The sequence below is a fragment of the Canis aureus genome, chromosome 24, assembly GCF_053574225.1.
Source record: "Canis aureus isolate CA01 chromosome 24, VMU_Caureus_v.1.0, whole genome shotgun sequence".
Taxonomy (NCBI): Eukaryota; Metazoa; Chordata; class Mammalia; order Carnivora; family Canidae; genus Canis; species Canis aureus.
The window spans coordinates 14,068,990-14,086,282 of record NC_135634.1 but is presented as its reverse complement, the minus strand read 5'-3'; the positions used below and the strand labels follow the sequence as shown (position 1 = coordinate 14,086,282).

Below are 17,293 nucleotides of genomic sequence, written 5' to 3'. Positions count from 1 at the left end.
GCCTCTCCCCTTGGTTATATGCATGTGTTCTCTTTCTTTCTCTCTCTCTCTCTCAAGTAAATAAAATCTTACAAAAAAAAATGTTGAAGATAATGACGATGAAGGTCTTTGACTTGTTCCCAGTCATGGGGAAAGTGTTTTCAGTGTTTAACTATTAGGTAAAATGCCAGTTCTACGTTTTTTATAGATGGCATCAGTCAGACTGAGGAGATTCCTTCTATTTTTTTCATAAGTGGTATCAGATTTTATTGGATGCTTTTTTTTATATTTACTGAAATGATCCTATAGTTCTCTTTTATTCTGTTACATTGATAGGTTACATTGATTTTTAATGTTTATCCAATTTTGCATTCTCAAAATAATCCCTACTTGGTTATATATTGTTAGATTTGATTTACTAGTGTGTTATTAAGGGGTTTTAAGTATGAGTTTGAAGGATGTTGGTCTATAATTATCTTTCCTGTAATATCTTTGTCTTTGGTATCAAGATTATGCTGCCCTCATGAAACACACTAGGCAGTCTTTCTTCATCCCCTACATTCTGACAATTTCTTTTTTTTTTTTTGACAATTTCTGTAAGAGTAGTAGTTTTTCTTCCTTAAATGTTTGATAGAATTCACCAACCAATATTATTTACTTAATAGATAAAGAGCTCTTCAGATTTTATATTTCATCCTGTGTTTGATATATTGTATTTTTTATGGAATTTGTCTATTTCATTTAAGTTGTTGAATTTAATAGCACAAAATTGTTCATAATATTTCATTAATATTTTCACATCTGTAACTTCTATAATGATGTCCTATTTATTGCAGATTAGTAATTTGTGTTTTCTGTCTCTATCATTGATCTCTGCTCTTAAATCTTTATTATTATTTTTTTCCTTCTATTTTTGGCTTACGGTTCTTTTTTATCTTCTTAAGGTAGAACTTTAGGTCATTGATTTTAAATTATTCGTTTCTTTTTTTTTTTTTTTAAGATTTTATTTATTCATGAGAGATGGGGGTGGGGGGGAGGGGCAGAGACACAGGCAGAGGGAGAAGCAGGCTCCATACAGGGAGCCTGAGGTGGGACTCTATCCTGGGGTCTCCAGGATCAGGCCCTGGGCTGAAGGTGGCGCTAAACCGCTGAGTCATCCGGGCTGCCCTAAATTATTCTTTTCAATAAATAATTAAACTATAAATTTCCGTCTAAGCTGTATTCTACTTTCATTCTGAAGTTTTATTACATTGTATTTTCATTATCATTTAGTACAGAATATTTTCAGTTTTGTGATTTTTTTTCTTTTATTCCTAGATTGTTTAGAAATATATTGTTTAATTTTTAGGGCCGCCTGGGTGGCTTGGTTAAATGTCCAACTCTTGATGGCTTGGTTAAATGTCCAACTCTTGATTTCAGCTCAAGTCATGATTTCAGGGTTGTGAGATCAAGCCCTGTGCCAGGCTTCATGCTCACTGTGGAGTCTGCTTGTCCTTCTTCCTCTGCCCTTCTAGTTTGTGCATTGTCTCTCACTCTCTTTCTCAAATAAATACATTAATTAAATATATTCATTTTTAAACATGAAGTAGGATAGAAAAACCTAGAAATGAGACCACAATATTATATGGTTAGTTAATCTTTGAAAGAGAAGGAATGGATATGTAATGGGAAAAAGTCTCTTCAGCAAATGATGTTGGGGAAACTGGACCACGTTCTTTCACTATACACAAAATAAACTCAAAATGGATTGAAGACCTAGATGTGAGATCTGAAACCGTAAAATTCCTTAAAGAGAGCACAGGCACTAATTTCTCTAACATTGGCTATAGCATCATTTTTCTCTGTCTCTCGAGGCAAGAGATATAAAAGCCAAAGTAATCTATTGGGACTACATCAAAATAAAAAGTTTCTGCACAGTGAAGGAAGCATTCAACAATACTAAAAGGCAACCTACTTAATGGGAAAAGATATTTGCAAATCATATATCTGATAAAAGATTAATATATCAAAAATATATAAAGAACTGATACAACACCCAAAAACAAATAACCCAATTAAAAATTGGGCAGAAGACCTGAAACAATCATTTCTCCAAAGAAGACATCCAGATGGCCAACAGACACAAAAAAAAGATTGCCCAACATCACTCATGATCAGGGAAATGCAAATCAAAACTACAGTGAAATACCACCTTATACCTGTCAAGATGGCTAAAATCAATAACACAAGAAACAACAGCTGTTGGTGAGAACGTGGAGAAAAAACTGTTGGTGGGAATACAAACTGGTGCAGCCATTGTAGAAAACAGTATGGTGGTTCCTCAAAAAGTTAAAAATAGAACTACCCTACCATCTAGTAATCACACTATTGCCCCAAAATGCAAAAACATTTTTTCAAAGGGATGCTTGCATTCCTCTGTTTATTGCAATGTCATTTACAATATCCAAATTATGGAAGCAGCCCAAGTGTCCATCAATAGATTAATGGATAGAGAAGACGTGGAATGTGTATTGGTGTGAGAGAGGAATATTCAGTCATAAAAAAAGAATGGAATCTTGCTGTTTGCACCAACATGGATGGAGCAAGAGAGTATAATGCTAAGTGAGTAAGTCAGTCAGAGAAGGACAAGTACCATATGATTTCACTCATGTGCAATTTAAGAAACAAAACAAATAAGCAAAGGGGAAAAAGAGAGAGCCAAACCAAGAAACAGACTCTTAACTATAGGGAACAAACTGATGGTTACCAGAGGGGAGGTAGATGGGAAATGGGGAAAATAGGTTATGGGGATTAGAGTACACTTACCATGATGAACACCGAGTAATGTATAGAATTGTTGAATCACTATATTGTACACCTGAAACTAATATAACACTGTATGTTAACTATACTGGAATTATAATAAAATACTTAATAAAAACAGTTTTTTAAACATGAGTCTTGAGATAATTTATTGTCATTGATTGCTATTTCCATGTGGTAAGAGAAAAGAGATCCTATATTTTAGAGATATATACTGAAATATATAATAGGAAATCATATCAGTCTAGGATTTATTTAAAAATAATCCAGGGGTGGGATGGGAGGAGTGGGTATGAATGTTGAATAAATGAGATAGACTGAGAGTAGATGTTGATACATGGGGAAGGGTCTGTTTTACTATTCTATTTTATTTACTTTTGAAAATTTTGTATAATAAATTAAAAAGAAAAAAGGAGTCCCATCTATTTTGGCACATCTTATCAGTCTTCTCTCCCTTCCATTTATTAAATCTACCTCTGAGAAGGAAGAAAAGATATTTCCCCACCACTCATTTCCTTTTTTCTCTTACAGTCTGCCCCAGTTTATTTTCTTTCATAGCACTTATAGAAAATTATAAGGTGTTTCTTTTTGTTAGTTTGTTTTCTCTTTTCACTAGACTGTAACTCATTTCTTTACCAGGCATGACAAAGTCTTTGCTCAGTAAATCCTTGTAAAATAGAGGGAAGAAAGAACTCTTGAGCATTTCTACTAAAGTTAAAGAGCATTGCATATCTTCATCCTCATTGTATTGTAAGTGGTTCGTTTGGTATTTCCACAATCTTTTGTGAGCTACAATCCCTTTAGCATAGTGCTTTTCAAACTGCTTGGGTGGACTGTCAGTACTGTAAGAGGCAGCCTTGTAGTTGGGGTAAGGGTAAGGGAGCAGAGAGGTAAAGCTCCAGGCTTTACTTTTAAAGTTCACGTCTACTCTAATTTAGGCACCTCAGGGTTTGTTTTCAGTTTTGTTTTTATCGACTTGTAAAAATTTGATTGAAGAAAGTTTCCACAGCTTTAACAAAATAATTGAAATAATTTAAGAATAATATTCTGTATACTTTTGTGGTAATTTCAACTTAGCTATCATCATACCATGGCATAAATTCAGAATATTATTTTTGTCATGTTGTAAAATTTTAATACTAGAAATCAGTGTCATTTAGAGGATATCAGAGGTTTTCTTTCTTATTTTCTCACTTGCTCTAAGTGATATTTATTGACTAGATACAGTTTTATTTATTTTTTAAAAGATTTTATTTTTTTGAGAGAGACAGAGTAAGAGAGAGCACAAGTGGGAGGAGAGGCAGAGGGAGAGGGTGAAGCAAACTCCCCATTGAGCAGGGAGCCCATTGCAGGGCTCAATCACAGAACCACGGGCTCATGACCTGAATGAAGGCAGATGTCCAATCAGCTGAGCCCTCCAGGGGGCCCCCCCAGATACAGTTTTATTTTATTTATTTTTTAAAGATTTTATTTATTTATTCGAGAGAGAGAGAGAGAGAGAGGCAGACACAGGCAGAGGGAGAAACAGGCTCCATGCAGGAAGCCCAGTGTGGGACTCCATCTCGGGTCTCCAGGATCAGGCCCTGGGCTGAAGGCAGTGCTGTCTGCCTTCAGATACAGTTTTAAATGTTATTATGTTATTTTTTATTTATTTGTACTTTAAGAGTTCAGATTAAATGTTGTAATATTATATGGTACAATTAGAATGAGTTAAGTTTATGATGAATGATGTATTAAGACATTTGTATTTTTAGCAGTGATCTTAATACAGGAAATTATAAGATTTTATTCTCAGTAGAATTAGAAGAATTTAGGTGGTTTCTGTGTTAGAAACCATTGCTTAAATTAATTTAAACCTGGGATCCCTGGAAGGCTCAGCGGTTGAGTGAGTGTCTGCCTTAGGCTCTGACTGCCTTGAGTGGTGATTCCGGGGTTCTGGGATCCAGTCCCACATAGGGCTCCCTGCAGGGAGCCTGCTTTTCCCTCTGCCTTGTGTCTCTGCCTCTCTCTCTCTGTGTCTCTCATGAATAAATAAATAAAATCTTTTTTTTAATTATTTTTAATAAATAAAATCTTTAAAAAAATTTAATTCAAACCTTTTCTTTAAATTCTTTCTTAACATAAAATCTTCAAAAAGGCAAAAAAAAAAAAAAAAAAAACTCACATCCCCCAAAAACCTTAGAAAGGTCCTAGGTAAATATTAGCTACTCTCAATAAAAATCAGTTACCACTACTGCAGCCACAACATTAGGATTGTGTGCTTACTTGAATTTGTCTCTTACTAGAGGACTTCAGCAAGTCTTACTTAACACATTTTATATCCCAGGACCTAGTTCTTCTACCACAGTGACTGGCATGCAGGAGGAGGCATTTGGTTAATGTTAGCCCTGCTAAATGTAACCCAGCTCCCTGGTTTTTTTGGAAGTACTTCAATAGAAATATTTACTTGGACCTGATTCCCCACCGAGACTCAGTTCCATCTTTTCACCCCACGGTGACCCATCTCCTGATAAATCTCCCTTAAAAAAATACCCAACATAGTGTATTTTACTTACTCAATAATAGTAGTTACTTACTGTATTGGTTTACCAAGGCTACTGTAACAAAATACTATGGACTGAGTGGCTTAAACAACAGAAACTTCCTTTCTCAGGGATGGAATCTATAAGTCCAAGATCAGAGAAGCTGCAGAGTTGATTTCCTCTGTGGCTTTTCCTGGTTTTGCAGACAACCACCCTCTTGTGGCCTCTTTAGTGGTCATCTATCTGTACAAGCTGCCCTGGTATCTCTCTGTGTGTCCCAACCTCCTCCTCATTATAAGGTCACCATTCAAATTAGATTAGGGCCACCCTAATGACCTTGTTTTAACTTAATTGCCTCTATAAAGGCCTTATCTTCAAAAACAGTCACATTTGGAGGTACTGGGAGTTAGGGCTTCAACGTAGGGATTTGGAGAGAACATAAATCAGTCTATAACACTATCACTTACTATGATAATGATTATCTCTTACTGTTAGTATATTACTAAATCATTATCCTCAGAGATTTGTTGTCTGACTCATCAGATGGATGTTTTAAAAATAGAAGTGGGTTAGTTTTTTTAAGAAATAGATTTTTTTTTAAAAGAAGTGGATTGTTCTTATGAGGAAAGCAGTGATCTTAGTCTACAGATCAGAAGCCAAAGGGTGTGTTGTATGATGCCTTTTAATTTGTATATTTTGTTTATTCACAAATTCATTATTCACCAAATACTTAATGTGTGCCTACCAGGTGCCCAGGCAGGGTGCTAGAAGGTAGCAGTGCCATTGTGAGCAAGACATGGTGCCTGCTATTGTCCATTTTGCAACCTAGTACATACTTAAAATATCTGTGCCTCTGGAAAGAAACGAGAAATCGTTCCCCAGAGTATTATGTCTTGGAAAGTGTTGTTACTAGACCTTAGAGCACTGACTTTGTATTTTAAAAGTCAGTTAATTTTAAAAGCATTAAAATTCTGATTTGAACCACTGTCTAGGACTGTGATCATAAGCAAATTATTTAATCTCCTCAAACCACTATTTCCTCATTTATAAAATAGAAGTAATGCAAATATTTCGTAGGGCAGTTCATGATTAAGTGAGATAATGCACGCCATATGCTTAGTCCCATACTTGGCCCTTAGGAAGAACTTAATAAAATAGTTGCTGCTGGGCTTTTTGTTCTGTTTTGTTTTGTTTATTCAACACAAGAGCTAGGCCTCATCTTGGAGGTGAAATTGAAGAGGCATCTAAGAATAGCTTTATATGTAGGTTTCTAATAATTGGAAAGAACTTTTGCTAGAGCTTTGGAGTTTGTTATAATTTCTACCCTGCCAGTTTCCAGAAAGGATTTGAAATAGTGCCTGGAAATGTGTTCCAATCATTAGATAATGGAGAAAAACACTGACCCAGAAGTAAGATGAACTTAGCACTAGGTTTAGCTCTGGAGCCAGCTGGATGATCCTAGGTGATCCTGGAGTCTAGACTTTCTCTATCAGATTCTTTGCCTTGTTTGTTTATGAGGAAATGGTTAATCTTAGATACTGGCCTTTAGGTTTCTGAGGCTTTGTGTATAATCTCTAAAATCTCATAAGTTTGAAATTCTAAAAGCAGAAATATATAACTTGAATTTAATCTTGCTCCTGAATAATTATTACTTTCCAGAGAATAATTGTTAATAATATAAATGACTTAATAGGTAGTCCATTCATAGTCTTTCCTTGGCTGAATTCATTTCAGTGTCCTTGCTATATTGTTTTTTTTTTTTTTAAGATTTTATTTATTTATTCATGAGAGACACAGAGAGAGAAGCAGAGACACAGGCAGAGGGAAAAGCAGGCTCCATGCAGGGAGCCGGATGTGGGACTTGATCGCAGGAGTCCGGGATCACGCCCTGGGCCAAAGGCAGGCACCAAACTGCTGAGCCATCCAGGGATCCCCTGCTATATTGTTAACATTGCATTTATATTCTTGTTTTGATAGCAGTGTTCTTATAAAAGGTACTGAAGTCGTAAGTTCTAAGATCTTGACTTTCTCACATGGCTGTCATGTATTTGGAACACATTTGGAAGGCACTATATGTAAGTCAGTTTTAACTGATAAAGACATATCTCAGAGGACTCATGAGAAATTTTTTTTTCACTGTCACTTTTTTTTTTTAATTTTTATTTATTTATGATAGTCACACAGAGAGAGAGAGAGAGAGAGAGGCAGAGACATAGGCAGAGGGAGAAGCAGCCTCCATGCACCGGGAGCCCGATGTGGGATTCGATCCCGGGTCTCCAGGATCACGCCCTGGGCCAAAGGCAGGCGCTAAACTGCTGCGCCACCCAGGGATCCCCTTTTTCACTGTTACTTTCTTTCTTTTTTTTATTCGGTGGGGTTGGAATACTTTTTAACTGATAGATTATTAGGGCCACTTTGGTTAGTAAATGGAATAAAATAAGGAGATAAAAGATTTTAAATAGAAGATTGTCCTTTTAGGAAATGAGAAAACTTAAACCCTAAAATGTGTTCTACTTAGGTGCTTCTGTCTGTAACTTTTTGTTTTTTTATTAAAAGTTTGCAAAATTTTAATCGAATGTAAAATTTAAGTGCCTGGAAAAAATATCTCACAGAATTACAGATCTAAATTCTCATCTGATATTTGGTATTGACAAAGGTTATATTTTCTGATGTTACAGTTAGTTTTTTAAAAGCTATTGAATTGTACACTTAATATAGTTAAAATGGTGCTTTTGATGTATATTTTATCACAAAAAACCAACTAAACAATAACAAAATAGATTTACTCACTTATATCTTTCAGAGTTTGCCTACATTTGTTACTGAAGCACCTATATGGACACTTTCAAAACAGTTTGGGTGCATATTAGATTTTTAGGATATTACCATTAGGTTTGTATTGCCTGTGAATTATAAATGGTGTGGTTTATTTAACATTATTTTCATGGCAAAGATTTTTTAATGGATCTTCCTTGTTTTGCAGTTACTTCGAGAGCTTAAGCATCCAAATGTCATCTCTCTTCAAAAGGTATTTCTGTCTCATGCTGATAGGAAAGTATGGCTTCTGTTTGACTACGCTGAACATGACCTCTGGGTAAGGTGAATTACTGGTAGACATTGAGCCATTGGTTTCAGTCGGGGATTAAGAGTGACTAAAAACAATTTTAGGAGTTTATCTTACTGTGAGATTTACATTTTTAAAATAAAAGTACCTCATAGAATGTGGTTAATGAATTACCAAGGCTAGGGCATTTTGCTTTGTATTATTACATTTTGATCGTATCAGTTTGAACTTTGTAACATACTACAGAAAATAGTAGAATCTGAAGAGTATAAACAATTCAGTATTGTTTCCTAGCTATAGATTGTTGATAAAATTTTAAAAAGTAACTGTTATAGCTGTTTTGTTAGAGAATTTCAAAGTAGCATGTTTCTTTTTACTTCTATAAAGGAATATAAAATGAGAAAATAATATCCTTGTGTAGGAAGACAAATATATTTAGAAGACTAGACTGAGATCTAATGGTTCTGTTACTTGTCATATGATATTAAGCAAGTTTCTTTTTTTTTTTTTTTTTTTTTTTTTAAAGATTTTATTTATTTATTCATGATAGTCACAGAGAGAGAGAGAGAGGCAGAGACACAGGCAGAGAGAGAAGCGGGCTCCATGCAGGGAGCCCGATGTGGGATTCGATCCCGGGTCTCCAGGATCGCGCCCTGGGCCAAAGGCAGGCGCCAAACCGCTGCGCCACCCAGGGATCCCAGCAAGTTTCTTAATAGCTCTGAAGTTGTAGTTCTCCTATCCCCATCTGTAAAATGTGATACTTTTCCTGCTTTTTTGATGAGATTTTTCTGAAAAGCAACTTGTATTTGAAAAACTTTATTGTAAGTGTACTATACAAATGTAGCATACTATTAATCATTTATTGGATATTATTCACACTTAATACTCCATATTCTAATGTATTTCTTATTTCCATCAGAAATTCAATATTGTACTTTCTTGAATTGAGCATATTCTTGTATAGGAAGAATTATTTTTGGAAGAGAGTCCCCTATTAAATCCTTGATTCTCAAAGTCAAGTAATTACAGCCTAGTAGATTAGTTTTATTAGATTACCTAATATAATGACAAAAATGATGTTACACTGATAAAAATTATTATAAACTGAGAATTTATTTTGGCTAGATAGCTGAATTATAGTCAGTTAACAGTGCTTTGCATTTGCTCAGTGGATTGTTTTTAAAATTTGTATTTACATAAGTTTTGGGTAACTATAAAATTTACTCCTTTATTAAATGTAACAGTTATATTCTTTGAAAGTCTGAAATACCATCTTGGGAGTTTATGATATATATAATGAAAATCTATAGCAGGATAGCCAAAATAATTTTGAAATATACTCACAAAACTTATATCCTGATTAGTCTTGTATAAAGAATATGTTAATACAGACTATAGTTTAGAAAATGAAACAAGTAAAAACCAGTATTACATTGAATTAATTAATTAGCAAGTACTTCACTTCTGTGAACTATATTTTTTATGGTATTTAATAAGTAATTTAATAAGATCTTGAAATATTTCACTATGTTTTATTTACTAGTCTATATTTATATTTGTTGGTTGTGTATTTATTGAGATAAATAAAAGAGAAAACATATGTACAGATCTTCCTTGGCTTATATGGAGTTGCATTGTAATAAACTCATCACAAATTGAAAATATAATTAAGTCAGAAATACATGTAATACACCTAACCTATTGAACATCATAGGGGTAGCCTAGCCTACCTTAAATGTGCTGAGAACATTTAAATCAACCTCCAGTTGGACAAAAACATCTAATACAATGCCTGTTATATAATAAAGTGTTAGAATATCTCATGTAAGTTATTGAATACTGTACTGAAAATGAAAAACAGATTGGTTGTATGAGTATGGAATAGTTGAAAATGTGTTGGTTGTTTATCCTTACTGACTGGGTGCAGTAGCTGCTGCTGCCCAGCATCACGACCAAGTATTGTACTGTGAGTCACCAGCCTGGGCAAAGATCAAATTTCAAAATTCAAAGTATGGTTTCTGCTGAAATCTTATTGCTTTTACTCCATAATAAAGTAAAAAAATCACAAGTTGAACCGTTATAAATCAGGACCGTTGATACTGATATGCAAGGGATTATAATATTCTGGCTCAATTTCAGATATCTTCAAAATAATTTACATTTTTCATTCAGCTATAGTTTGTAAATAGAAATATAAAATTTGAAATAAAACTAGTATAAAGTCCAGTAAAACTGCTCAGAAGTAAGTTCATCTTCTAAAAACAGTCAAATAGTTTTAAACTCACTAATGTCCAAAATTAGCCTCATTTACGGAATTTTAACTTCAGATTTCAGAAATTGAAACTTATATGGGTTTCATATACTTTCAGGTTTACAAGAAATATATTCACTCTGTAGATGCCTGTTTTCCACGAGTAAATGCAATTTGATTCAAATTGTTTTTATAAGTTATTTGGAAATAATGTTTTAGAACTGAAAATAGACATCAAATTTTCTGTTTTATGAAACGTCTGTCCAAGGTCAATGCTGGTTGTAAATATTTTTGTTATTGTTGTTAGCTTCTGTTCTTTTAAAATAAATCTAATCAAATTGAATTGGGATTCTGTTAATAAAAATTGTTAAATTAGGGTGACCAATATTGATACAACCCAAACTTATGAGAAATTTTCTAGGCTGGTTGATAAACATGATTTGTATTAAAACATGATTTGTAATAGTTGAACATAGGAGATGGTACTATATTCAGTATAATTCCTAGCAGGCTCACATGTAATATCTAATTTTCCATGTAGGTATAATAATTAAGCTTATACAAATTATGCTACATGCATTGTTGCCAGATACAAACACATAGTCCTCATTGGCTTAATTGTCATCTTATTAATACTCGTTTGAGTCAAGTAAGTACTTTTAATGTTCATTTTAATAAAAATCAAATAATTCAGTTTACTGAAAAACCTCCTTTATCCATTTTACTTTTTTATTTTAATTGGAATATTGAAATGAATTAACTGGGGTAAGGCGGCAGAGGGTAACAAAACAGTTCTAGTAAAAGGAGTCATTTTAAAAAAAATCACTAAAGTGCTGGTGAAATTTCATGGTGAGCACACCACATATTTGTTAAATAGCCCTGGAATAAAAATGAGGGTAAGAGATTTCTTACCCAGTGTAGTTTTTGTAGTTATAAAATATTAGTATAAAACAGTATTTTGTTAAATCCTAATGAAAATGTTAACTGAAGAAATGCATATGGCATTATTTATTGTACCTCCCCTATATATTATTTTATTCTGGCAGATTTTAATTTTAAGAAATTAATTTTAAAAAGCTGTTTTTATTAAGCTCTGAGAATCACTGGTTCTTATTAAGGTAAACAGACTTTATTGTCATACCATTTCTTAGGATAGGTGACAGAACATTCTAGATTATTGAGTTGTAGTTCTGTTTTGTTTGACTGCTTTTAAACACTTTGGAAAAATAACTGAGAAGAAAATTAAAATAGTGTAATGCTGTACTAAAGTATAGATTAATCATACTGCATGCATGCTGAATAATACACTTTACCTTTCCACCAGGTAGTCTTTGCTGTATATTTTTTCTTTGGAAAGTAAAAGTTCTTCACTCATTATTAGTTATTCCTTATCCATGTTCTACTTTCTATTTCAAAAGAAAGTAGGAAGTGGAAATGTTGACCTCTAATATAAAATATGTCACTCTTTTATTTTAATTATGTTTATTAATTTCAAGAATATGTTTTCACTCAGAAATACTACTCAAGAGTCTTTTCATGTTCACATAAGATGCCACATATATACCTCTGTGTTACATACAGCAGAGTTGACTTCAGCTGACTTTAGGTGTTCTTACAGTTTAAAAGTGCTTTAATTAAAATGAAGAAACCTGTCAAGAGAGTTTGAAACATTGGATCTGATTTCTGTTGAGGTATATTTATTTATAAAGTGATTTTTCTGTTTATAAAGTGGTATTTTGTTTATCAGATGTCCACTGATACTATCCCTAGAAAGCTCTTAGTGGATAGTACAAGGCTGTTTTTTTCTCATCTGATTCATATTTCTAATATTTTCAGTGTGAACTGGTCATTTACATGTTATTCTTTAAGTTTCTATGTATTTTATTGAAATAATTTTCCTTTTTGCTTTTGTTTGTAACCCTTGTATTATAAATAAATAGTTACTATATCTATGCTGGATCAGCCAACCGAAGTATATCTTGAAATTTGTTCTATTCTTTTTCTTTTCATTTAATCATTACAGATAAAAAAGATAATATTCTTGAAAATTTTCACCAGGTAAACAGGAGTCAAATAAATTCTGAAAGAAATTTTTAATTATGCTTTCAAAATAAAATTACATTATTCTCTACTTCTCTGTTGCAGTCATTTATTCTCTGAGACATGATCATATGCTTAGGAAATGAAATTTTAGTTCCAGTTATTAGGAAATTTTAAATTTGTGTTATCCAGCAGAATGTGAAATTATATTTTCAACATCTTTGGGAATCCCTGAGTGTTTCTTTTTCTGTCAGGAAATTATTATACTTCAAATTATCTTTCCCTCTTTTCTCTTTTAAGCTTCTGGTGATATTTCTCTTTCTTTCAGCATATAATCAAGTTTCACAGAGCTTCTAAAGCAAACAAGAAGCCAGTTCAGTTACCTCGGGGAATGGTGAAGTCACTATTATATCAGATCCTAGATGGGATTCACTACCTGCATGCTAACTGGGTGTTGCACAGGGATTTGGTAAGTTGATATGTAGCTTGGTCTAAGCAAGAAAGATGCATTTATAGTTGGATGATTTTCTAGTTGTCTCTAGATATTAGTGCTGCATAGAACTGCAAACCTTAGAGTGAGAGTGCTATAGTCTCATAACATAGTCTAGCCTTGTGCTTTTTTATATGATGCATCCTACTTGGACATACACTGACTGGTGTTCATTGACGAGGTGAAAGAGGGCACATTGATTTCCCTAAGCTTTTGTTTACTTTTAAGTCTACAAATAAAAGTATTGACTTGCTTTACATTGATGATTACATGGTAGGCAAAATCTAGAAATTGATATATTTATGAATAACTTGAAAATGAAACTTTTGGAGCCTACTGCATACTAAGTTACATATATTAGAAGAGGAGATGCTAATTCAATCTGGTTATTTTTTAATCCTCACTATTAGTACATCTATTAATCATAATTGAATACATTATTCAGAAGCCTTGCCATACTAAGGTCCATTAAATTTTTGAGAATTTAGAAACTTCAGAAATTGGCTTTCTGGTTTTTTGTTTTACATGGCAGAATAATTTATGCCTTTTTAAAAATCTATCTAGCATTAAGTTGTGCATTGTTCATTTATCTTCATGGATGTAAGTTAATTAAAATATCAAATTCCCCTATTGAATGTAAGTACATTGCACTTTTGTTGTTTTTTTTCGTTGTAGAGATGGTAAAGTATATGGTAAAGAGATGGTAAGATGGTATAGTAAAGTTTATAACAGTACCTTCATTCTGAACAACTATAGACACAATGCTGGAAATGATGATTTGGTCTCTAATCATATGTGTTACATAGGAAAAAACCCTGTAGACTTTGAGGCAGCGCTGATCTGCCCCTTGCACATATTCTTTCCAAGCTGCTGTATATTTAATACCTTCAAATCAGATGTTCCAGTTTCATAGTTTCTCGTTCTTTCATCTGTCTCCAATAAATCTCCTTTCAATATGTTTAATGGTACTTATTTTATCTCCTGTTCTCATACCTAGAAAACATTTAGATTGGGACCAATAAAAAAAAAATAGTTGAAAGAACTTTTTCCCTTGTAAACTTTATTTTTAATATTATTAGAATATTTACAGTGAATTTATAGAACAGAAGTAGGACAAATCTGTTGGCTCTTTATGAAGCTGAAAATAAATTTCAACCTTTAGGGGTGGAGTCAACTTAGGGAAACCACTATTACTACTTTTGAGCTGCTGACCATTTCTTGTGATAGCTAAGAAAATAAATTCTGGCATTTTTCCCTAATTATGTTGAGATGACACTACATTTTCTTTTACATCGTTAAAATATATATGTTTTTTAGATGAATGCAGATAATACAAACCAGCATTTAAAATAAGTTAATGTATATTAGACTTCAACCACTTACAGTAATGTTACCTACAGTACTGAGGTAGTTATAAAGTTTAATTTGTTTTTTTATTTCTCTTTGGGGAAATCTTTCTATTGACACAGCCTAAACAAGTTCTCTTTGACCTAGGGATAGTGTAGGACATGTCACTTCAAAGGTCTCTGTCGGTTGTGTGCCAACGGGGGGAGGGGGGGGGCAGTGGGAGCAGTGCACTCAAGATGCCAGTATCAAAGGGATGCAATGTGTGTAAATGATTTAAAAATAATAATGAGGGCAGCCCCGGGTTGTTCAGCGGTTTAGCACCGCCTTCACTCCAGGGCCTGATCCTGGAGACCCAGGATCAAGTCCCACGTTGGGCTCCCTGCATGGAGCCTGCTTCTCCCTCTCCCTGTGTCTCTGCCTCTCTCTCTCTCTGTGTCTCTCATGAATAAATAAAGTCTTTAAAAAAATAAATAAATAGGGGATCCCTGGGTGGCTCAGTGGTTTAGCGCCTGCCTTTGGCCCAGGGCGCAATCCTGGAGTCCCGGGATTGAGTCCCACATCGGGCTCCCAGCATGGAGCCTGCTTCTCCCTCCTCCTGTGTCTCTGCCTCTCTCTCTCTCTCTCTCTCTCTCTCTCTCTCATACATAAATAAATAAATAAATAAATAAATAAATAAATAAATAAGAAACAGATGAAAAATAGTTACTTTCTATTGGCATGATATGCTGGCAGTTATGAACAATATCAAAGATAAAATATTCCTATTCACTAAGCAAACCATTCCCACCCCTGTTACCCCCCTTATTTACCACTGCTATCTGTTTGATAGTCAATTTATCAAAAATATTTTCTGAACTGTAATATATTGTGTACTGCTACCTCCTTTGATTTCCCCATTTGGAGTGAGAGTTCTTGTTTTGTCTGGGTGTGACTCCTTACACCTAAATCTTTTGTGCATCGCAGGCACATAGCAGCACATTGAACCATTGTGTCATTAAAGTGGTAACTTCCTCTGCCCCCAGTCTGGATCTTACTGGTTCAGATGCTTGCTTCTTGAATTTGTTCTCAAGTTTTGAAAGAAAGATTCATTATCATGGTTTGTTTTTTTTTTAAATGTGCCTACCTTTTGTTAATTGAAAACTAAATTTTGGAGTTTTGATGTTGTATGATGTTCAACTGTAGTTACATTAAAAATTCATATATATACATATATAGCAAGAAGGTATTTACTTTGAAAAATGTTCTTCAGAAGCTGTATAACCTCACTTTTTAAAACTGTACCTCAAATACTTGTTATTATTTGCAGATGAAATATGTACCCTATAAGAACAAATATAATTAATAGTTAATTTCATTCCTTGCTGCTTTTCAGTCTGGTTCAGATTCAATGTGGCAATATTGATCTTAAAAGACCTATATAGATTTCTAACATCATGAATTGGACCAATGGGTTGAATTGCTGACTTGCCAAAGAAACATCATACTAAGATGGATAGTTGCCACAGACTCTCTAAAAACATCATTTTAATAATGCCCCAGAATGTTTTTGAAGCTTTTGCTTAGTAAAATTGTTTTCTTTTTTTTTCTTTTTTAATTGTTTTCATTATTAATAGACATATTGGTTTGAGATGATAGTTACAAAATTCTTTGATATGTGCAGTTGAAGTTTAACAATAATCCTATGTAATAAATATTCATTTTGTCATTATTAATCATCACATAGTAGCAGATTAGTAACTGGGGTCTGTCATCCTTGGTAGGAAATAGAGATTCATAAACTCTGGAACTGGAACTGTGGTTGGACTGAAGTCCATAATAAATGCATATGTGTGTGTGGATGTTTTAAGAAGAATACGCCTGAAAGGAAGCACATGCAATATTTATTTTTGTGAGATAATTTATGAATCTAAGCCAAACGTTTTTAGTTTTAGAACATTAAAATATGTATGTATAATTTAGTTTACATTTATACTTTGTTGTAAGCACAGATAAATAAAAACAAAGATGTTTGCTTTATTTTTCCCTTGGCTACACTCTTTCCCTTTCTTTTATTCTCCTCTCCATGGGAAATGAAAATAGTCTGACCAACAGGCCATAGTCCTGGTTCTGTCATTACCATATGTTTTGGGATTCTCCAGAGAAACAGTGTGTGTGTGTGTGTGTGTGTGTAGACAGAGAGGGAGATTGATTTATTTTAAGGAGTTTGCTCATGCAAATTGTGGAGGCTTCGTAAGTCCAAAATCTGCAGGTTAGGCCAGAAGGCTGGAGCCTGGAGGGAAGAGTTGCAGTCAAGTCCAGAGGCAGTCTGCTGGCAGAATTCTCTCTCCTTGCTCAAGGGGCATCAGTCTTTGTTCTATTAAGGTCTTCAACTGATTGTATAAGGCCCACCAGTGCTATGGAGGGTGAGCTGCTTTTCTCAAAGTCTACCAACTTAAATGTTAACCTTATCCAAAAACACCCTCACAGAAACATTCAGAAAAATGTTTGACCAAATATGTGGGCACCATGGCCCAGCCAGGTTGACATGTAAAATAACCATCCTATACAAATGAGTAAACAGGTGCAAAATTGAAACAATATGGGACCGGGCAGCCTGGGTGGCTCAGCGGTTTAGCACCTGCCTTCGGCCCAGGGCATGATCCTGGAGACCTGGGATCGAGTCCCATGTCGGGCTCCCTGCATGGAGCCTCCTTCTCCCTCTGCCTTTGTGTCTGCCTTTATTTCTCTCTCCGTGTCTCTCATAGATAGATAGATAGATAGACAGACAGACAGACAATATGGGACCAGTTAATTCATTT

General features: G+C 34.1%; 1 protein-coding gene across 7 annotated transcripts in view; it reads left to right on the top strand.

The window, feature by feature from the left end:
• CDK8 (cyclin dependent kinase 8) overlaps nucleotides 1-17,293 on the top strand; it is a 131,110-nt gene that overhangs the window by 59,064 nt on the left and 54,753 nt on the right. For all 7 annotated transcript variants that reach the window (XR_013362895.1, XM_077868325.1, XM_077868329.1 and 4 more), the window contains exons 3-4: nucleotides 8,287-8,397; nucleotides 12,987-13,127. Coding sequence is in view for 6 of the 7 variants with exons in the window: in XM_077868325.1 (XP_077724451.1) it covers nucleotides 8,287-8,397; nucleotides 12,987-13,127 (252 nt within the window). In the remaining variant the exon portion in view is untranslated. The remainder of the gene's footprint in view (nucleotides 1-8,286; nucleotides 8,398-12,986; nucleotides 13,128-17,293) is intronic.